This window comes from Mytilus trossulus, chromosome 1 (genome assembly GCF_036588685.1).
Source record: "Mytilus trossulus isolate FHL-02 chromosome 1, PNRI_Mtr1.1.1.hap1, whole genome shotgun sequence".
NCBI classification, from domain to species: Eukaryota; Metazoa; Mollusca; class Bivalvia; order Mytilida; family Mytilidae; genus Mytilus; species Mytilus trossulus.
The window spans coordinates 105,682,355-105,707,200 of NC_086373.1; the positions used below are offsets into that span (position 1 = coordinate 105,682,355).

The 24,846-nt window shown below is 31.5% G+C and overlaps 1 protein-coding gene across 3 annotated transcripts in view; it reads right to left on the reverse strand.

The window, feature by feature from the left end:
- The window catches only part of LOC134695672 (uncharacterized), an 86,795-nt gene that overhangs the window by 40,339 nt on the left and 21,610 nt on the right, over window positions 1-24,846 (reverse strand). For all 3 annotated transcript variants that reach the window (XM_063557038.1, XM_063557030.1, XM_063557022.1), the window contains exons 4-13: window positions 17,171-17,403; window positions 15,626-15,775; window positions 14,231-14,315; window positions 11,547-11,592; window positions 10,225-10,305; window positions 9,679-9,788; window positions 9,151-9,265; window positions 8,548-8,620; window positions 4,853-5,149; window positions 3,695-3,855 (exon numbers count right to left, since the gene is read on the reverse strand). In XM_063557038.1, the coding sequence (XP_063413108.1) occupies window positions 3,695-3,855; window positions 4,853-5,149; window positions 8,548-8,620; window positions 9,151-9,265; window positions 9,679-9,788; window positions 10,225-10,305; window positions 11,547-11,592; window positions 14,231-14,315; window positions 15,626-15,775; window positions 17,171-17,403 (1,351 nt within the window). The remainder of the gene's footprint in view (window positions 1-3,694; window positions 3,856-4,852; window positions 5,150-8,547; window positions 8,621-9,150; window positions 9,266-9,678; window positions 9,789-10,224; window positions 10,306-11,546; window positions 11,593-14,230; window positions 14,316-15,625; window positions 15,776-17,170; window positions 17,404-24,846) is intronic.

Here is a 24,846-nt window from a genome sequence, read left to right on the forward strand (position 1 = left end):
AATTGGTATCCTAATGACTGTAAAAATGTATATTCTATAAGCTGTATTGCTTCTGAATAAATTATTATTATGTATTATAAGCCAAGACAATAGAAACAGGTTTTTACTTCTTTATTGGAGTTGAGCAAAAATAATCTTCTGATTTCTGAATTATTATTATCATAGTATCTATTATTTTGAATAAATCCAGTTAATATCTCTATGTTTTCAAAAATTGCCCACTGTATTCTAGAAAACAATGATCACCAAATAGAAAGAAAAAAAAATGTGAAAATATTGTAAATTTTTGTAACTGAAGCTTTTTAGTCACATCTCACACTTATACAATGATTATTGTGATCATATTTGAAAGATTCATAAGTGGAGTTTGATATCTATCTAATAAATGTTTGGATATAACAGTTTGAAAGTTTTACAATTTGCTATCTAGAATGGTCTTGTTTTGGTCAAACATTTGATAAAACTTGTTGATTGGTATAACAACATATTCCTTGTACTAAGCAACTGACCAGCGTTAGGACAATTCAACTGTATGATCAGAAGATTACTAGCCTAGGAGATAGTGTATACAGTTGATCAAATTATTATTTCTGAAGAGTTTGGAATTTCAATATTAAATATATGAGGCTATAGTTTTTACCCATCACCTAACTGACTACAAATATTATCCATCAACTTTTAAACACGTACATTTTGCAAAGAATAAGAGTATAGTCTATTTTTCACTTATTTTAAAAGTTCTCTACCATAAACAACAATATCAAAATTGTTTAATAGTAGCAAATGATCTCAAACTATAAGATTTTTTGGCATATTTTTAACAGAATTTTCTATTTTGAGTAACAGCTGCCATCTTATTCAACAGGGACCCCTGCATATATTGGTACACATATATTTTCTTTTTGGAAGCCAAGACTCATTGTGGCCTAGTATCTGTAAATTGGCAGTGTCTCACAGGAGATGATTTGAAAAAAAAGTTTATGATGACTGATGACGTTGATGGACTCATTAGTGATGATTATAGCTCTCAGTGCAAGAAAAGACCTATGGTTCAAAGCAATATCACACAGAGTATCTGTTTATTCAGTGTTCGACTTTTTATCTACATGAAAATAAGGAGATGTGGTATGATTTCCAATGAGACAGCCCCTTTAATCTGCCTGACTATAGAAACAGGATTTAAACAACTATCAAAAGTCACTGTGCAACCTTCAACAAAGATCATATCTCAACCATATAACAAACAGACAATGGCATCTAATTAATAAAATTATCAGTAAAATACAAGCAGTCCTCTGTTACTTGTTTAACTTAATGTGAAAAAGCTGTTTCTCCTGTGAAAAAAAAATCATTATATTTTTAAAAATTCAATTAAATGTCAACTTTCAATAGCAATACTATGAGATATGTAGTACTTTGAATATTAATATATGCATCAATTAATAAATAATGCACATCAGGATTGTTTCTCAAGTTGCATTTATACAATACGGCAAATAGTTTTATGTCAATACAGCTTAATATATTTGTTATGATATATTTGCAGTATTCTGATACTTGTCTACTGCTGAAGACTGTGTGTTGACTTCAAAATTTCTATTAGCTTTTTATGTTGTAGGGTAACTCTTTCATAGATATATTACTGTTAGCATACTAGTAAGTAACATGACTTATCGCCATTCTGGTTTCAAGGTATAAAAACACACAGTAACTTCCATATTTAAAAAAAATGGGGGAAAAAAACTTAATTCAAATTTAACAGCACGGTGAACATTATACATGTTTAAAAATGCTTATTACATTTAACATTAGATACAATTGCAACTAAAATAATCTAAATTATAGAAATGAAGTTAAGACAAACCTTGATGTCTACCTGTCACCTGACCACACCTGTACACTACTTTATTGATTTTAAATATTGACAATTTCATTCAATTTTCACATGCATTTAAAACAACAAAGAATCTCTATAAAAACCAATAAATCTATTCTTTAGTCACCTTTGAATGAAATCATATACCACTCTTTGTACATTTAATCCCCCAAATTCTCTCGATCAGTGTTTGTTTTAATAGATTAATAGGATTTCTAGAATCAATAGAGTGCCAAAGTGCCAGGTCACAGAATTTTTGGCTATGGTCCAGTGTCAGCTCTTTCCATTCTACTTCTTACATGATATACAACTTTTACTATACATTTGAAAATTTATGGCAAATGCGTTAAATTTTAATATTAAATTAAAACAGTTGACAGAAGAACAGTATACTGTTTCTGTAGAAGAAGAACAAATGTTTTATTGTATTTTATGACAGATTTACGAGTATATAAACATTCCAAAACAAATTAAAATGTAATATAAGTATTTAAACCCTTTTCTTTTTTTTAATTTTCTTTAAAGTGAGTTCTTTAAGACATAAAAAATGAAGGATCTAAATTCTTATAACGGCCAATTCTCTACAGTTATTCATATTTTTCTAGCTAAAAACTTAGTTTTGAAAAGAAAATCAATGAATGATTATGTAAATTGAATTACAGAGAGACAGAACATGGGCTATGTTTAATAAGGACTATGACAATATCAAACCATGATTATAACCTGCTTTGTACAACATCTATGTGCTGAGTTAAAGCATAGATCATGAAAAGGCAATGGTAAGCAGGAAGAAACACAACTCTACCTGGACTCATTAACTGAACCAACTAGTGCCTTTTGTACATTCTTTTAAAGCAGCCAAGTCATTTTTCAGTCTTTAGTTTGACCATGTGGGGGATCAAACCTCTGAGCTTCCACACTCAAAGCGAGTTAACAACTACCAGACAACCAAGGCAGGCTAAGTTACAAAGTCAAGAGGTCAAACAATATTTTTAGAAGTGCCTAGCCCAAAAGTTTTCTTAGTGGTGATCAGAATAAAATTTCAAAATAATTGTTGATTTCAAACTGTTACACACATTTAGTTGTAGTTTAAGGGGGCTCGCGGGTCTAAATCATTTTTTTTATTTAATATAGGATATACCTATATTTTTCTATAAACGAACTTTAACTTATTCTTAACAGAAAAATGAAATAAAAAAATGGGGTCACCGTTCCTTTACGCTCACTATCTGCCTTCGAAAGAATCATACATTTTTGTTAATGTCCTTTTTTTCTGTTGAACTAATAGAAGTAATATCGGTAATATCGAAATAAAAAAAGAAATAAATTACAGAAATCGCTTAAATTTTACAATTATTTAGTTTATGTTCAGCTTATTCGAAAACAACTATAAAAAATATAGGTCACCGATGAGTTAACAAAGATATTTCAATTTTAATGCCAAAAAATGGCATTTTTGCACCAAAGGGAGATAATTTGGAGCTTTTTCAGTGATATCAACATTTTAAAAGTCACCCGGGGCCAACACGAATTGATTTTTTGGAATGAATTTTGGATCATATGATAAAGTAACAACTACTTAAGGAAGGGAATAAAATTTGTAATGAAAAATTAAAGTTTATTTTTTTTCGGAAAATCTTATACCCGCGAGCCTCCTTAATAACTTACAATCAGAAAACTTTCATGGTCTTTACTGGAATTTCTTTCAAGAAAATCAGCTGGTATTCAAGTATAGCCACAGATTGACAAATATCAGAAGTTATACTGATACACATGGGGTTTAATATAGACAGAATGATAAAATGAACAAATGCTTACAAACATTAATCTGCCACCAACTTCTCCATTTAATTTCTGCATTTCTTTTTTAAGGTCAACCAGTTTTTTATGAAGTCTTAAAAATTGTGGATTGTCACTGGATAAAACTTGTTCATCTTTCCAACCAGCACCCAGCCACTGGTTGTACTCCTCAGGTTTTACTGTAAATAAAACAAGAAACAGTAAAATCAAGAAACGATTCAAAAAGGGGAGATAACTGCATCTTTTTTTTCATTTCTTTTCCTTATTTGAACAATGGGAGATAATTCTTATATTCTTAAAAAATCAACAGAAAGATTAATGAAATTCAAATGCAGTAATCCAAACTGAATTTAAACAACTTAAAAACTGTATTTAAATTAGTCAAATATGGTGTTTGAATAGGTTAAACTCAAACAAATTCACTGTTCTAAATAATTAAAATAAGACAGGTTAGGGTTTAAATTACAGGTTAGGGTTTATATTACAGGTTTGTATTTTAGAAATGATTGATTGATTAAATGATTTATGCTTGCTTAATGAACTAAACAAATCTTGATGTCTTCGAAGATTTCAAAGATGAATATGAACAAATAGGAAACTGAATTGTAATTACTGTAAATTCAGAAATTATTGCAATGTTTTAATAATTGCAAAAAACGCGACAGGGTTATAATCGTAATATTAATTTAAGCTCACATTTTTAAATGTTTTGTATGCCTTAATCAAGATTTTTCTCAAAACTGTAAAAATTCAAATTCGATTGTAGTCTAAAATGACAAAATCACAATAATAAATGCACCCAATACTTTCTGAATTTACAGTATGTTCAATTATCAAATCAAATGAAAACACAATGTCTATATTTTGTTTCAAGAAAATCATATCTAAAATAGGCCACAGGTCACTGAACATTGAGGTCAGACCACAGATCTGGTTACAATATAGCATTTCATGTTCTCTCTGAAACCAGGCCATGATATTATGGAAAATATTGCTGCACTGTTTCAGTAATAAATTATGTTTTGTGTTTTGAAGGAAAATCAAATGTTACACCACACTCCAAAAAGCTGTTTGGATAATGTACTTTCTGTAACTTAAAAATATGAAGTTCATGTATTTTAGGATATTTGAATTTTAATAAAATCATTAACTTATAAAATGGGAGATAACTCTTACCATCTACATTCATAAATACTGGATCTTCTTCCTCAGATTTATCCATCTCTAGTGAAGGTTTTCTACTGCTCCAACTTTCTATAAACTTATCACTAAATTCATGTAAACTTTCTATCACTATTTCATTTTCTATTGACTGTTTACTGTTATTATTGTCTACTAAATGGTTGCTAAGGAACACGTCAGAACCCTTTATGGACTTCCAACTTAATGCTTCTTTGTCAAAGGGACTAATCTTAAATGGATAGTGGACGTCTGGCTCTTCTCCTTCGGATAAATTACTTTTCTTTCTCTCCTCTGAAAAATACAAAATACCGCAATGTTATAAATACATTGTATCATTATTTGAAATAATTTTTAAAATCAATATATATTTGAGAGTTTTCACTGAAATTTTTCTTTGTAGACAATACTGTTTGTTTTAAACTCTCAAACACAGAAAATCTATTGTTTCAACTTTAATTCAGCCACGGTGATAGCATATTGGTTCATTGTTATGAATAAGTATTGCATCCTATATAATCCTACTTGACAGAGTGATCTTAACATTAACCACAGCACTAAACCTTTGACCAACTTTAACTTATAAATAACAAAGTATGAAAACATTTGTCTTCATTTAATGTTTATTCTGGAACCTACAGTTCATAGCAGACAATATCACACTTGTTGTACAATATACAGAACCACAACAAATGTGTTTGACCTCACAATTTTTATTATCCAAATGCAAAAACATAGTCATTTGCTGACCACAAAAACAGAAGACCCTTTCTGCAGAGTAATTTTACAAATATGACTTTGACAGTAATCTTTTTATCCGTTCTATTGTTTTTAATCTTCTGGTCAGTGACTTTAACAAAGGTAAGAAGGATAACTCTGCCAAAAAGTCAAAACAGTTTATAAATACTGTTATCCAATAATCTGATTTGTTTATACTTAAGGTTATTTTAAAGCTAGAAAGATGTTTCACAAATCATAATTCACCTCAAGAAAAATGTAAACATTGTGTATTCTTATTATACTTATAAAACAAGATTGGAAGTAAAAACAGTAATGTCATGTGATTAGTTAAGGTACATATCTCTTAATTTCAAAAGTCAAAATCACCTGATTGTATAAGGTAAAACAAGTCATTTAAATAAGTTGGTGTTGTAAAAATGTTCCTAAGAGCCCTTTTCATTTCTGTAAGCTTTAGTAACCAAGTGCTGTAGAAAGTAGTTGAAGTCTTTCTCTACAAGTCAATTTTGACATTCAGTTTTAGCCTTTTCTGATGAAGAATCATTCTTCCTTTGTTCATTCTAAGTGATAGTTGTTTTGTCAGCTGTATACAAGTTACTCAATTAAGGCTGTTGTTCAAATGTTTTATCAGTGGTATCTCAGTTACTCAATGTAACTGACAATTACTAATTTTGTCAGTGTAAATAAGTTACTCAATGTGATACTATCAATCACTGGTTTTGTAAGTAGTATGTCAGTAACTCAATTTTAGCTATTACTGACATGGCATCATTCTTCCTTTGTTCATACTAAACAATAGTCGTTTTGTCAGTGGTAGGCCAGTTACTCAATGAAAACTGTTGTTCACTTGTTTTGCCAGTTACTCAATGAAAACTGTTGTTCACTTGTTTTGTCAGTTACTCAATGAAGGCTGTTGTTCACTTGTTTTGTCAGTTACTCAATGAAAACTGTTGTTCACTTGTTTTGTCAGTTACTCAATAATGAAAATTGTTGTTCACTTGTTTTGCCAGTTACTCAATGAAGGCTGTTGTTCACTTGTTTTGTCAGTTACTCAATGAAGGCTGTTGTTCACTTGTTTTGTCAGTTACTCAATGAAGGCTGTTGTTCACTTGTTTTGTCAGTTACTCAATGAAGGCTGTTGTTCACTTGTTTTGTCAGTTACTCAATGAAGGCTGTTGTTCACTTGTTTTGCCAATTACTCAATGAAGGCTGTTGTTCACTTGTTTTGCCAATTACTCAATGAAGGCTGTTGTTCACTTGTTTTGTCAGTTACTCAATGAAGGCTGTTGTTCACTTGTTTTGTCAGTTACTCAGTGAAGGCTGTTGTTCACTTGTTTTGCCAATTACTCAATGGAGGCTGTTGTTCACTTGTTTTGTCAGTTATTCAATAATGGCTGTTGTTCACTTGTTTTGTCAGTTACTCAATAAAGGCTGTTGTTCAATTGTTTTGTCAGTTACTCAATGAAGGCTGTTGTTCACTTGTTCTTTTCAGTTATAGGTCAGTTACTTATTAGTGGATGTTGTTCACTTGTTTTGTCAGTGGTAGGTCAGTTACTCATTGAAGGCTGTTGTTCACTTGTTATGTCAGTGGTAGGTCAGTTACTCATTGAAGGCTGTTGTTCACTTGTTATGTCAGTGGTAGGTCAGTTACTCATTGAAGGCTGTTGTTCACTTGTTCTTTTCAGTTATAGGTCAGTTACTTATAAGTGGATGTTGTTCACTTGTTTTGTTAGTGGTAGGTCAGTTATCATTGAAGGCTGTTGTTCACTTGTTCTTTTCAGTTATAGGTCAGTTACTTATTAGTGGATGTTGTTCACTTGTTCTGTCAGTGGTAGGTCAGTTACTCATTGAAGGCTGTTGTTTACTTTTTATGTCAGTGGTAGGTCAGTTATCATTGAAGGCTGTTGTTCACTTGTTCTTTCAGTTATAGGTCAGTTACTTATTAGTGGATGTTGTTCACTTGTTTTGTCAGTGGTAGGCCAGTTACTCAACAAAAAATGTTGTTCACTTGTTCTTTCAGTTACTCAATAAAGGCTGTTGTTCACTTGTTTTGTCAGTGGTAGGTCAGTTACTCATTGAAGGCTGTTGTTCACTTGTCTTGTCTGTGGTAGGTCAATTACTCATTGAAGGCTTTTGTTCACTTGTTTTGTCAGTGGTAGGTCAGTTACTCATTGAAGGATGGTGTTCACTTGTTTTGCTAGTGGTAAGTCAGTTACTCATTGAAGGCTTTTGTTCACTTGTTTTGCTAGTGGTAAGTCAGTTACTCAATAAAGGCTGTTGTTCACTTGTTTTGTCAGTGGTAGGTCAGTTACTCATTGAAGGATGTTGTTCGCTTGTTTTGTCAGTGGTAGGTCAGTTACTCATTGAAGGATGTTGTTCACTTGTCTTGTCTGTGGTAGGTCAGTTACTCAATAAAGGCTGTTGTTCACTTGTCTTGTCTGTGGTAGGTCAATTACTCATTGAAGGCTGTTGTTCACTTGTCTTGTCTGTAGTAGGTCAATTACTCATTGAAGGATGTTGTTCACTTGTCTTGTCTGTGGTAGGTCAATTACTCATTGAAGGATGTTGTTCACTTGTCTTGTCTGTGGTAGGTCAATTACTCATTGAAGGATGTTGTTCACTTGTTTTGTCAGTAGTTGGCCAGTTACTCATTGAAGGCTCTTGTTCACTTGTTTTGTTAGTGGTAAGTCAGTTAATCATTTAAGGCTGCTGTTTGTCCATGCAAGCACTTAAAAGAACCAAATACTGGTAATGTTATTTTCCTATAACCTGTAAGTTTTGTATATGTCTTATCTGTTGTAAATTTATAGCAATGCAGTCTACTCTCTAGGAGATCAACTATTAGTTGAATCTGTGGTATTTTTTTTTATCTCATTTTAAAGTGTGACAGGAGATTTTGAATAAATGTTTATGAAACAGCAACCTAGAAAAACAAGTTATAAATTAAAGTTTACCTTTTCTCTGTTCATACAGCTGATGGAAGGGGTCGGGATCTTTTGTTGCCTTTTTATGTTTTGTTCCTAATCTCTGAAGAAAAAGATAATTATTATAAGAATGTAAAATAATGAGAGGCAAATTGTCTATTATTGATACCCATACATTTATCTTATCACGAGGAGTTGTTCAATATTGGAATAGTTGAAAATTTATCTTTATTTTAAGATATGAATTAATTTCTATTCATTTTATTCAAGAACTACTAAAAAAGATGATACTTTCAAGTACTTATCTATATCCCAGGGCCTCAAATTCCTCAGAAATATCTGAAACAAATCAACACTCAACCTTGATCTGTAGCTTCTTATGATGTGACTATATATCAAATATCTAATCAAATGATTCTATCATTTCAGAAAAAAAATAGATTTTAGAGCAGTATTCTATATCCTGAGACTACAACTTAATTTTTTTTTTTGCTCAGACTGAATAAAATATAATCTGTAACTTCCAATGATAATCACTAATAATATAGAAGAGACAGAGGCATGGATTGATCATGCAACATACTCTTTTTACAATATTAGAAATAAATGTAAACAAGTTTCCAATTCACTTACCTTATTTAGTTCATCTGTATCATTTTTGATCCGTCGAATCTCGTCCTGTAGTTTTTGTTCCCCTAATATAACTTTCACCGTTTCTTGTCTTACTTTTTCATGTTCTTTTTTCAATCTAAAATATCATTCAATACTTTTATTTGCAAATATTGCATGACAAATGCTTTATTTTCTACCTTTGCAAGAATTTGATATTTTCTTCAGTCAACTTTAAACACCTTGTTTTCAAATTATTACATATTTAGATTTTTCAATGATGTTTGAAATTCAAAACTTGCATGATGATGATGAGCCTTTTAATAGTACAAATAAATTTTAACTCAATCATATGTCATTCATAAAGCATTAGAAATGGCAATTACTGTATGTACATGCCACTAAAGAGATAATTTTAAAGGTAAATGTTGAAGATTATAAATATACTTTTATCATATTAACAAGAAACTTCTTACATCTCTTAACAATCAAACAGACCCAAAAACAAATAATACATCCATAAGAAAATGTTCCTAAAGCAGCACAATTTACCTGGAGACAATTTCCTCGAGTTTATCAATATCCTCAGTGTTCCTCGAGTTCAAATTCAATATTTCATCTGTCGTGAGAGGACAATTCCCTGAGTTCTGTAGTAAGCCACACTGTAAATACATATACATGCCAGTTGAATAGAAACATGTTACACTTTAATAACAGCACATCAAAAATAAACCTCCTAGAAAGATTGAATGGTTTGAGTTGAAAACTGTAGAAGTGGATATCACAAAATTGTTACCATCTATTGTGAAAGATGGTGAACACGACTAAGTTTAATCATCTAACAATTTAACTAAAATGTTTAAAATGTTTACTGAAAATGACATGCAAATGATCACTATTTATACACACCTTCTAGAAAGTTTATAAAATACTCTGTGATGAACAAATAAGAGGAGTTTATTACAATAAACAGATAACTTTTTACATGCTTCCTCCACCTGTTCACTTCTTAAATTGACTGACTTCCCAACCAGGCAACCAGGAAAGCAATTTAAACTATCATGATATGTCATACAATTAAATTCTACAGAAACTTACCAATTCTTTTTCAATATTCACTTTTTCTTTCAGTAAATCAAGTCTTTTTTTCTCTTGTAAACTCTGATTTTTCCTCTTTTCCTAGAAAAAGTATATTAAGTATAAGTTTATAGTTCCACCCTTCAAAAGAAAACCTTAGCAATGGCATAAAATACTATCAGTCTGCATTAAGTTATGCTGCTTGGACAGTTTCTACAACTATAATCAATAGTTTTAATGTTTAAAGTGTTAATTTTATATCTATTTGTTTTTTTTATGGGTTAAATCAATACTTACAAAAAAGAAAAGTAAAATTGCACCACAAAAACATTCAGCATATTCAATAGTAATTAAAATTACCTATTAGAATTCCTATTGTAAACATCTAAATCAAACTGGATTCTATCTCCAAATATTTCGGTTTATTTACATGTTATTGGGATTAAATAACCAAAAACAAATAATTTAAAATTGTTTCAAGTTTGCGGGTGTCGGTGTTTATCATTTTACAGTCATGTAAATTAGTAATTACAACTGGGTATGAATGGTGTTTTATGTTTCTCTTTACAATTCACTAATATGTCAGGTACTAATAACAAGACTTGGATACTATTCATGTTTACAAGTGGACATATTTCAAATTTTCGATAAGATCTTATTTATGACTGAAATATTAAAATTTCATGTCATAATGTTAGCCAGGGTGAAATAACAGATATTCAGTTTTTGAGAGCTGTGCAAAGGTCATTAAAGTTTAAACATCAAACACAAGGTCAACTATAAACTAGTCTAGTTATCTAGGTGAAAAAGACCACAGAAAATGCAGAAAAAATAATTAAACTTGTAATTTCTATTACTTACTCAGAACAATATTTGAACTAGAGGCTCTAAATAGTTGCCTTTGACTATGTGTATATTGAGGTCACATATTTTAAAGTAGATATTTGCCTTGTTGATATTTTTTTATGATATAGTATCTATCTGTCTATTATAATTTCATCATATAAGGCAAAACAGAAAAAAAAAAATCATCATTAAAGGGCAATAACTCTAATAAGATGATTTGCTCCATATTGCATAAATATCATAGGCAGATCCAGGGGGGGCCTGGGTGGCCCAAGCCCCCCCCTTCCGTGGGAAAAATTTGGTTGATAATATAGGAAATCACTGAAGCATGACTGGAGCGGGTCCCCTCTTAGGTCAGTCAGCAGGCCCCCCTTAGGAAAAGTTCTGGATCCGCCACTAAATATAGTACATATTGTCTTGCTGATCATGTTTGGTTATCAAAAAGTTTCTATATATCTACCGGTATTCATTTCTCCAAGATATAAGTAAATACAAACCTTTAATGACATAAGCCTCTGCTTGTGTTGTTCATATTGGCTGACCCTTCAAATACAAAATATTTACAATCAGCTGATGATGGATTTTACTTTTGTCCTAATTGGCCAACAAGAAAATAAGATCAAGTATATATAATTGTGACAGTTAATTTTTGTTCTTGGATTCATAAAATATTCAAATAACATGCAATACAAACAATATGTCTTAAACAAAATTCCAGGACAGTCAACATAACACAGAAAGCTTTAAAAGTTACCGCACTGTACAATGGGGTATAAAATAGTGTTGTGCCAAAGATGTGTAAATTTGTAAAATATTCAAAATCATTCATAAACATTCGTGCAAATAAGTGAGGCACAAAATAGTAGTCTATTGTTCGTAACAACTCCATTTCTTAAAGAGTTCAGCAGGCAATACTTGATATTATAAACAAAAGATATGACCATGTGGAATTTAAAAAATACAAACAATAAAATACAATGATTATCTTTTGGTCCAATAAATTTGTGAACATAAACAAAACAAGAATCTTAAGATGACAAACCCTTTCAACAATAAGAACTGTTTTAAATTTAGACCAAATTTCTGCAGCTTTTCAAAAACATGACAGATTTGTGGTTAAGCAAACAAAGTGATTATATTCAATCTAGTCCATTTCCATAGAATATCAATTTACATGGTATTGTTTCAATTCAAAAAGAAAAATAAACATATGAAGCTTTATACACACTTGACAGACACAACACATGCACTCCTAGCATTTGTCTGAGCTAATTTCTCTTAATTATCAAAACATTTTTTTTATGATTTAAAAGATGCAACTGTTTTTAATGAAAAAAGAATCAAATTATTGTACTTACTTGACCAAACAATAAACTATCCACACACTATACTCCTCCCTAACCTGGATTTTACAATTCACCAAATATGTGCAGAACTTCAACAATTTTAATGACAGACAGATTCTGTGATCCTTTTTAAATCAAAACAGTCTAATCTACTATAAGATACTTATATTTTACTAAATAAAACTATAATTTGGCCACATTCCAGCCATAGTAGGGGGATATCTGGACACCAAGTGCTGATCACACAGCGTGAGTAGCCAAATCAGATAGAGAGCTTGACATTCGTTAAATGGTCATCAACATGCGATTCAATAGAATTCATTTTATAAAACTACTAGAATTCATCCAGAATTCATATTATAAAACTATCAATAAATTGTTATTAGATATGAAATTTTGTATCATTTTGCATTTTGTCAGCTTTTAAAGCATTCAATGAAAGGTTAAATTGATGACCTTTGTTGGTCCAACTGTTTGTTCATTCATTCATACTTCTATTATAGAAAGTTATCAGTATAACTACAGAAGCACAACTGTGGCAATAGATAGCGTAATGTTATAAAGTACTACCTCATTTCCTACATTCAACATTTATTTTCAATAAAAAACAAATGATTTTAGACTTGTGTTTGGGTCTGATAAAACTTAGGACATTCTACTAAAAAATAATCATAACTTTCCTAGTTTTTACTGCGATATAGCCTTTTTGTGCTCAAGCGACATAAAAAAAATACCAATCAATCAATCAATCCTAGTTTTTTCTTATCCTACATATATTGTTGTAAAACCAAGTACATTCAACACTCAAGCACATTCCTCCACAAAACAATAAGTTTGAGACATAAGACAAGTAAATAATCAATTGATATTGATTTATAGGTTAACATACACCTGAAGACTTTCTTTATCTATCCTAAGTATTGACCACTTAATACAGGGAATATGATAACATACAATTCATTTACTCTGAAAATTAAAATCTGGCAGAGAGAACTTAAAATGTCACTTCTAAAGATTCTAAGTCTTCTGTCTAATTTTGTAAATGAAGAAAATGTCAATTTTGGAAACTTTATAAATTCTAGAAGAAATTTGAATGATTCAATTTTTCAATGAATCCTAAACTTTGAAATAAAATTGAGATTTCAATCAAACAAATCTATCATTAGGAGATATGCAATACTTGATGATTGCTACATTTTTTAAAACAATATGGATAAAAAATATCTTCTTTTCTTATAAATTTTTCTGTATATGTGTCATATTTAGACCAGACCATGAAATGCACTAGCACATTACTGAATCATTGAATTTACATTAACAATTTCTTAACAATACAAATGTACATATAAGCACAGGGGTCTCAGTGGCTTAGTGGTTTAAGTAGTTACCACTGTAGTCACTAGCCATTCAACACTGGGGTTGTGAGTTTGAACCCTGCTCATGCGGGTGCACTTGACTCCAATCTTAATTGACTAGGATTGTCAGTTTTCCTATCAAAGGACGATGGTTTTCTCCAGCACTCCAGCTTCCTCCACAAATAAAAACTGGCCGCCACGAAATAGCCTAAATACAGTGCTTAAAAGTGGCGTTAAAACACCAAAAATCAAAATCAAATAATATAAGCACAAACAAAATGTCGACAATACAATACAGAGACATTATTTGATAATACAATACAAGAAACAATATATGACTCCAAACCAAATATTCTAGGTAAGAAGAAATGATCAAATGATAAGTATTTCCTGTTCCACATGGCACCTATCATACTGTGGAGGTCACATCCAATCATTGTGAAAAACTGGTTAACACCAATACACTTCTTGTATACATACCTGGATTTTCTAGCTTGCAGTGAAATAGGAGAAATCTTGTCAGGTTGGCAGATGAAAGGATTCACACTCCCATCTAGTTCATTTCCTGAAGAATAAAAAAACAATTTTACATGTAGTTAAGAGAAGAAACACAAGTGTGCATAAACATTTGCATGTAATTGTGTGTGAATGAATTGTTCAAGTTCACAATATTTATTATATTTGCTTACTTATTAGCACTAGATCTGTACTTTATTCAGAGTGTCAATGTTTATGAAAAGGAGATGCGAGGTCTTGGCTTACCTTGATAAAAAAGATGTGCAAGATAGCCAATGAGACAACTCTCAACAAGAGACAAAATGATACAGAAATTTACAGCTATAGGTCACTGTATGGCCTTCAACAATGAGCAAAGCTAATACCTCATAGTCAGCTATAAAAGGCCCTGAAGTCTCAAATGTAAAACAATACAAACAAGATGTCCCCATTTAATTAATTTGGCTTGCCAAGTCATTACTAGCCCAACTGCCTATCTGCTTATCAATTGTAACACCTTAGTTGTTTATCCCCTCTCCTTAGCATCTGTTCAAAGTATTTTAGCTAACCTTGTCCCCATTCATTCAAATGTCCATCTGCTTTTCAATTAATCATCTAGTAGATTTTTATCCCCACCCGTTCCCCTTTTAACACACTTTTAAAACACATGTATTATCCTAAGTATCTTAGCCTACCTTGTCCCCATTCTATCAACTGCCCATCTACTTATCCACTTTGTCACCTTACAGATGTTTTATAACATTTCAATTGGCTTTATACTGGACATTACAAAGCTCTTTATTGATCTCAACATTTTATTTACATGTGGTTTGTAAACAAAACTTGTGTATTTACAACAAAAACTGGGATTTACTATGTATTTAAGTAAATACTCAACAAAAGTCGAAGCTAATCAATATCTTGGTTTAACTTTAATTTCTAATATTGGAAACACATATGTTCTTTCTAAACACCTGGTGTCAGTTTCACCAAAAAACACTTTAAAAAAAACCTGATATACAGCATAATGATAATGTAAATGGGAATGTGTCAAATTGACAACAACCCAACCAAAGAACAGAAAACAGCTAAATGCCATTGAAGGGTCTTCAACACAGCAAGAAATTACTGCCCCTAATAAAAAATGTTTACAGTTTTCAGTGAAAATAGATGTCCCCTTTACCCTTTAAAATAAAAGTGTATCCGGTTTTATAAAATTCTAAAGAGATAACAAGCTATAATGAATTAATCAGTATCCTGAACTCAATCGTTTACTCTTTAATACCATACTCTGTTTTTTAAGTGTAATGAGTTGACAAGCTATAGTTCATTAATCAGACTCCTGAATTCCATTCCCTTAATCATTTTTAAATACCATACCTTGTTTTATAATTCTAATGAGATGGCAAGCTATAGTCCATTCATCAGAGTCCAACACACCATCTTTATTTATATCAGAGAGGTCCCACACTTTGGCAAGTATCTCTGGTCGTAACATGGAAGCTTGGAACAATGGTCTGACTTCTAATGCTGAAACAGTTAATTAACAGGTTATAGTGACTATCTATGCTTTAACAATTAATCTTATTGTTTTTTGTTTTCTCTTATGTTTAATGTTACATACAATATCCAATAGTTCTTGCAAACAAAACCCAAAAGTTTTACAATTAAGAATTGAATGTTTCTTTTTGTAAATTTATTGGGGTGTAAAAGCGTTGACCGAAGTACATTTTGTATGAAGCGCTTCCGCACTTCATACTAAAAATGTGCGCACGGTCAACGCTTTTTTTAGCTATGATCATGAAAACACGAATTTTATAAATTTTGTATATTATTCACCTGTGCACTTTATTGTGGGACCACATGCTATCATGAATGAAAAGTTTTATTGAGTGATGCAATTGCTTATGGAATAACAAGTGATGTGCCGTTAGCCAATCTGAATCAAAATAAAGTATTATAATGAAACATACATCTAATGTAATTATTGTAAAATGGTAAATTCGTAGGGTTTATTTAACATCCCAATTTTCAAATTGTTGCAAACTTTCCTTAGAGATTTTTCCAGCACCTAAAAGGGTTAACAGATGACCCACAGATGTTATACTTCAATTTCATAAGGTCTATTTCTATAAGAAGCAGCTCATTTAATAGATGTACTTGGTAATTTATGGATATTTGTATTCTTATAGATCATTTAAAACTGAATGTGTCAAAGGGGAAACAACTCTAGAATTCTATAATCATTAAAATTTTAATCCAAATTTTCAAGCCATATGATATACAACTGAAAGAAACTGAGTATGAACAGTAATGAAAAAGTTGGGTTTTTTTGTTCATGCATCAGAATGAGATTCATGATATTTTTGGCATTGAAAATAGATAAGTTTTGGTTTAACTTTAAAAATAAAAATTAAAAATGTCAGTATAATAAGTATATCTTTTATGATTGTTTTCTTTTTCATCTATTTGCACAACTTTTGCAATCTTAAGCATTACATTGGAATAGACCACTTTCAAGTTATGTTCATCACCAGAAAAAAATTGACAATTATGTGCTCCTTTATAATTCATTTACCAGAAAGAGGGGATTGCCTGTATTTCAGGTCTGCACTATTAGTGTTCATCAAATGTTTTAGTGATTGCCATTGTACAGAATGAAATAGAAATAATGTTTGTTCCGTAGGTACCTGATCCTGAGTCCCTTTTGATAGCAGTGATAATAGTCAATTATAAGAATTTAATTTGAAGGATCCGATGTACTTTGACATACCATGTAGGTTATTTTTTTACAAATTGTGACTTGGATGGAGAGTTGTCTCATTGGCACACATACCACATCTTTCTATATCTATCATTTGGACTCTGTTGGATTGTTGTCTCTTAAGCAATCCAACCTAATCTCCTTACTTATGTTTTGCTTACCTTCTAAATAGCCTTTCCTTTTACCATCAACTGTCTGAAACACTTTAACATAGGCCTCTCTTTCAATGGAAGTTATTGCTGGCAAGTCCACCGGTGCAGACATTTTTGGCTTAAGATTTTCTGGCAAGTCTCCTGGCGGTTTTCTTCCTTTGAGGACTTCCTGTATCAAATGCATACAGAGGACAAACTCATCTACATTTAGAAGATTGTCGTTACTAACATCAGCTAGATTCCTAAAACAAGAAAAAAATAATTAATACCATGTTTCTGGAATATAACAGGAAAGAAGGCTCCTCTAGACACAAGAATCTTTTAAGAAAATATATTCAGATTCAGAATTTTATATGCAGTAAATGTGAATTAAAATTATTGTGCACAACACATTTGTTCATCTTTTGTTATTGCCAAAAAATTATTTGACTGTTCTGTTAAAACAACTGCTTATATGGTTCACATGCACTGAGTAATTTATATGTATAAATCACTCGAGGCATTGGAACCATGAAAGAAATTGTTTTAACAGAACAGTCAAATAATTTTACAAAAAGGCTGTGATTAGCAGTTTACCTATCATATTCCAAGGTATAAGCTTAAGTCTTTTGTAATGTTGGTCTTGAAGTGGATTTCATGATTTCATTCAAATTAATCCGTAAGAAAAATTTAAATAGTTATTTCAGGATGCTTTGCTTTAAAGTTATTTGTATATGAAGATTTTGGCTAACAAATTGAAGAAAAAAATATTATATTCAACCAGGTTTTGACATCCCTTTTGAACTGTATGATGATGTATCTCAGTCTTTTGATAGTGCAATACATGTAGTACATAAAAAGGATCAAATATTTCACTGATTTAGCAATTTCATAAATTTTCAATTTGAAGCCCAATAAAATCAGTACTCAAATAAATTATATCAACTTCAAGTCACTTTATAAATTGTATTGCCTAACAAAATTAGACCATAAAACATGACTATGAGAATTATACAAAGGCCATAAAATATCCTTGGGTACTGTAATGATTTGAAGAACAAACTTGTCTTTCTATGAAATACATTTATCATTCCTTTTTTACTGTAAGATAAAACCATTGAAAAGTAATTGCAACAAATATTTATCTATAATATATAAGTATAAATTATGATATTGTTGACTGCACGACATTCATCGTGTCATGGCAAAATTATAAACACCTGATTTGCTTGGATGAATAGAATTTTAAACAAACTTCATCTATTTAACCAAATTCTTTTTTATAATTACAAAAGAATAAAAATGCGCATACTGTTGGTATTTTAAATGGTTAGAGGACATAAATAGAAAATTGAATAATGGAGAGATTTTTTTTTCACTCTGACATTCAATTAATTGACCAATCTGACCTCTTTAATGTCGTTCTCTGAGTTATTAATTCAATTATTTTTCACAATTTATAACTTAAAAATTATTTATTACACAATTAAAGTTGAAGAATTTATATTGATTTTCTGGAAACTCAATACAAGAAAAGGAACCGAAAAGTTTTTTAAGTTAAATGTCATAAAAATTTCTTTAATGTTACATACAATTTATTGTTCACCATACAAAGTTGTAGGTATTTGAGTGAAATCATACTTATTTGTAAAGTTAGTGACACAAAGATTATTATTCAATACAAAGGCCAATAACTCTGACATGCTTGTTCTCAATTTCAGATTTATCACTTGAAGGTGTGGACAGGACCAAACAAACAGACTGTAAATTGTATGTTACTGTTTAAACATCTCAAATTGCTGATTTACTGATTAAAAAAATATGAAATTTTATAAAACTCTGATTGCATCTGAAAATTTGAAAAACTTTTAACCCTTCTTTCGTGACAAACCATACAAGGTAATTTAAAACTTTAAAAGTGGGGTAATTTTGTTTCCTTTTGGGATAATTAACGGGTTGATTGATTCTGATAATAAGCCTCTCCATTTGACACTCAATAAATCCTTACTTATCTCTCTATTCAATGTATTCATGCTTTCAATGACCTCATTCAGTAAACATTAAGATATATTTTAGATAGCCTTTCCCATTTCAGACTATTTATCTACTTCACAAAACTGTGACCTTAAATATATAAAGATTTAAACACATTTTTGATAGTTTTTTAATTTGCATACTCTATCTGGACATTAATTGATACAAATAAGAAGGTGTTTCCTTTATTAGATTAAAACAGAGCTGCTTTTATACATGTTGTTTTGGTTAGAGATTAAAAACTAATTATTTTTCTAATTTTGGAAACACTGATTTCTTTACTCTAACTCAAATAAAAAAAACAAATAAAAAACAAAAAATAACATAACAAATTCATTGGAACATTCTTTATGCTAAACAATTTGTTGTTTCCTCCATCAGTCCAATGGTAGTTTTCACTTGTTGTTTGATTTAAGGGTGTACAAAAACTGATATAATCCCAAAATATGAGGAAACAAATCAGACCTTGACAATGTGTGCAGAATAAATGACATTTCAAAAGTGGAAAACTTTTACACCAAAGCTCTCAATCATCAAATCAAGATTACAGTAATCCTTGAGAGAAAAAGTAAACTAAAGGCTCAGCTATCTCAACAAAGGTCTTTCTGTTACTCAAGTCAAAACCAAGTCATAGTACTGTCAATCTTTGCAGTGGTCAAATTGTTCATAAGGTCTAGAATAGTTCAAATCTGAGCAGTTAGTTTTACTTTTCTGAAGACAGTGTATCTTTAGCTTTAAATAAAGATAAAACAAAACAAACCATGGTTATCGTTTTTTTACTGTCAAGTTAAGATTCAAAATAAATTTAAGAGGTAGGTACCCCATTGACACTACAAATTTGTCAACGAAAACAGATGCCCATTTTAATTTGTAAATGTAAATGAGTTTACATTCCAATTTAACATCAATGTTCATAAAAGTACCAGTGGTAAGTACAATAAGAACAGTTAATCAAAAAGTACCACAAGTCACCATACTAAACAGAACAAAAATTACCATTAACTTATTTATATCATGTAATATTAGCCACTAGTTGTAAGCAAACTACAAAGACAACCTAGACTGTCAAATTAGTCTTAAATCTGAGAATGGAAATGGCAAATGTGTCAAAGAGACAAAAACCTGACCAAAAAGCAGATAACAGCTGCAGGCCACCAACGTGTCTTTAACACAGCGAGAAAGTCCCACATCCAGTCAGACAGGCTTCAGCTTACAATTGATTCCTATAAATTTCATCATTGAGACTCTACAAATTTCTGTCTTTTCCCCTTATCTATGTGAACAACAACCGATTCGATGTGTAGTGACAGTAGAAAAATATTCTCCATGGGGGTTCAATCGTGATGGGCTGTACCATGATTATGACAGACTTTGATATCCCATTCACAATCTCAATCTTTTAAACCTATTCTTACATTCAATGAAAGGTCCCTAGTTCAGTTCACCTGCTATGAAAATTGATTTCAATCCTAATATCACTATTTAGTCAAGTATTACGAAAAGAAGCTATTTAAGTAAATTGAAAATCTTACTGTAAACTTTTTTGTCCTTATCAAGTTTTACAGAAGCTTAACAAAATTTGAAGTGGCTGTCTTTTTGATATGAAATATTATTTGTTTACTTTTGATAGGTATTCACGTTCTTCTGGATTCTTAAGTTACCAAGAAAAATAAACAGAGGCCAAATAAATATAAAATTCTTGACTATCCCAGTTATATTAACATCCATCCATATGTATAATTATCCAGTAATAGAAGAATTTCATTCCAGTTTTAATTAAATACCTGTATGACAACTGAATATACATATTTAAGACAAACAGAAAACATAACCACAATCTTCATAAGTGGGCTGTGTAAACAAGAGGAAATTAAAGATATTCATTGTCAACCCTGAGTGATAGTGGGTGCATTTACATCAGAAAATACTGTAAAAGGGTTCTCTCTAAATTTTTACTTATATATTTTCCTGACCATATTAAAAAGAAGATGTTGTATGATTGCCAATGAGACAACTCTTCACACAAGAGACCAAATGACAGTAACATACGGCAGTTTATTATTTATTCGTTCTCAGACATTCATTGGCCAATTTCTGTCAAATTTCCTTGCCAATCTCCAGCTTTGCCACTCTAATGGCTTAAAATTGTGACCTTGACTAGATGGCAATGAGCCCCTCTCTTTTTTTTTTCAGGTTCAATGCTTTTGAATGGGAACTGTTGGCACAGCTCCCCCTTACACACACCCTCCCCCCCCCCCCCCCCCCCCCCAATTCAAAAATGGCTGGAAACACCAATGAGAACAAACCAGTAAGTCCTCTGGTTTCAATCGACATAAATATCACCAATAGGTGAGAGAACAAGGATACTATTACCTTCTCTCTGACATCTAAATTTATTTCTTCAGCAGTTAATTAATCTTAACACTTTAGAATGATAATTCGTATAGAATAGTCTGCCAGAACTTTTAAATATTAATGGTCTTATATTAAAAGAAAAATTCTGACTACATAAATCAAGAACCAATATTTGACTCCATATAGATTGTATAAAAGCTGAAAACTTTGCCCTGTATTTCCTAAATGGAAACCTTCAACCAGTTATGTAATAAAATATGTGAAATCAAATATGTAAAAGTGTAACAAGAAGCTTATATAACTGTTAAAATAAAATACTTTTAAACTCCTAAATTATTATATGGTGTCATTTAAAAGGATTTAAGGCATGTTCATACACAAGTAATATGTTTGAGGGTACATATTAAATTCTACATCAACCTGAACATTCAGTAGGTTAGCAGGAACAGGACTGAAGTATTGGTTACTCATTAATCCAGAGCTCAGCACAGTGGGAAATTTCATGGAAACTGTACCAATGATTATAGATAATAGAAGTAATGTATATATGACCAAATAACCCAGTCATTTCCACAGGGACTGAGACATCAGAATATCATTACATAATACCAGATTCAAACAAGTCAAAAAATATTTCACAAACATCTTTTGAAACAATTGCAATATTCCGGCTTCATAAAGTAACAGAATATAAGACTAGCCTTTGTTGTTTTATATCAAACTAGAACACATCCGCGAAATCGCGAGCACTCAGAGCATAGTTTAAAGTATGTACAGTGCTGCTGGAATAACAAATAAGGACCCTTCCTTAATGCCCGCGTCACACTGTCCCGATTTTGATATAAGATGGACATCCGAATGCTAAAAATGTAAGTTCGTACGAAGTTGGTCCCGATCTCGTTAAAATACCAAAAAGTGACCGAAGCAAGAACAATGAATAACGAAGTCAATACGATGGTGCCGAAATTATATACGATAGCAAAAGATGGACATACCAAGGTTAACAGAAGACGGGTATTTAAGATTCATATCTCAGCCAAAGCCTACACAATGGATCACGAAGGCTACACAATAGATTACGATGATGGCTTGATGGCCATACGATGTCTGAAATGCGTTTTACCTGTTTTGAACTTTTTTATGATAGGAACAGAATTTCGACAACATATCGTTTCTGTACAATCTGCCATGCATGACGGGAAATCGATCTTTTTGTCGAATTTTTATAAAAACGTGTTTATTATCCCCATCGCCTACTACATGTAAGTTACGTGTAGATAAAACTGTTATGGACACTCTAGAACCAAAATGCTCAAAACTTGGTATGTTGTTCCTCGTTAAGAATAGCTTAAGCGATATTGACTTTAAAGTTCAAAGGTCAAGGCCACAGTGGTAGTTGTAATACAAGACAATATCACCCTTGTGGACACTATAAAACCAATATGCTTCAAAAGATTTTAACCACATTTGGTATATTGTTCCTCCTTTTCATGATCTGACATTTTTTATGTTCAATGCCAAAGGTCAAGGCCATGCAGATGGACTTGGTTTTTCTCCTTGAAATAGCATAATACACAGGAAATTGGTTGCTCAATTTTTTACCTGCTGGTTCAAAAGACAATATTAAAGGTATTTCCAGTTACTGAATGTTTTGGTTGATTTCTAAAAAAATAGTTTATGTATCAAATATGCATATTCAATTTACCATTTTCTGCATGTGTCATATACAAATATAGTGTCCATATTTGTCCCCAATATGTTACATACGAGGGGATGCCACGCTCGGCATTGCCTTGTTTGAACTGTAAAATGTGTGCACTAGTCTGAAGAATCACTCATAATTATACCCATGTTTACTGATCTATCTTAAAGGTAAGATAATGGGTTCGTTTATCCCTTTTATTCAAAAAGAGATCTTTCCAGGCGAAAATCATAATGATATAGACAAAAGGAAGGATGTGGAGAAAGCAACAAATGCGGCAAAATATGACATATAGAAAACAAAATGGTTATGGTGTAAACATTCGTGTGACAACAACTCAGACGATACATAAAAATAAATCAGAATAGTAAATTAAAAGTTGGTTTCCCTATATATGTGTACCTGCAGTATTGGTATACGAGGCGCATTAGGATTTTCATTATGTTACTTGATATGAAAAATTGACGAAAAATAATATTTGACTTGTAAAAGTAAATCCTGAGCCTGTAATAGCTGCTCTTCTTATTCCATTTGAATTAATAGAAACAACGCTATCGCTTTTCTTGATCTCATAGAATCATATGATATAAGCTCCATGTTTTGTGAACGGTTTTTTTAACTGTCGTATTAGACTGACCAGTGCAAATCGCGCATGGCACTTTAAATGTATTTTAGCGCGAAAATTAACTGACATTTAGCTGGATTGATTGCCATCGTAGTTCCATCTTGTAGCCTTCGTACTTTTATTTGATGGCAACACAACGGGATCACGAGGTCTTCACATAGTCGTGTTGCCATCGTAAGACCTTCTGGTAGCTTTGTGATTCATTTGTGCAGACATCGTTATGTCAAAACTGCCCGATGGTAACGATGGAAACACGAATGCAATACGATGTTCAAAGATGCATTCCCTGTGACATTACGATGGTGAAGATGGTGATACGAACTCAATACGAACCTTCAACATCGGACGCACCTTCGGGGATTTTTTAACATGTTAAAAAATTTAGAACCCTTCCGGAAGTTGTTCCCGAAGGCTAGAAAAATTCGCCAATGGTTATACGATGGTTAAAGATGGCACTACGAATAGCCCAATATGGATAGGACCAGTCCCGATTTTGAAATTTTCCATAACCGTGTTGCATAGGCGTAAAAATCAGGACAGTGTGACGCTGGCATAACTAACCTTCACACAAAATTCTCACTTCTGCTTTGTTTAATGCAAGTGACAGATATCATTGCCCTAAAGAAACCTGTATCACCAAACCTTTAATGATATAATTACAGAAAAAAGAATATTAATTTGTTGTGAAGTGACTTCTATTAAACTTTTGTTAACCACAGTTCCAATATGTACAAAGGTATCTCTACCACTGACACATGAATTAAACCAATGTTTGAAGTTCATATCAATATAAGCAGTAATATATCAACACTTCAACATGAATTACTTATTATTCTCAAACAAATTCCAACCGAAAAGATCAGTTCAAAGCAATATTTACCTAGGTACAGGTTAAACTGGTAATCAACCAATTACTGTGTTTGATAAATTGTAAAAACGATTATGTATCTTTACTTATCACAACCATTTACAAAGACTACAAACACATTC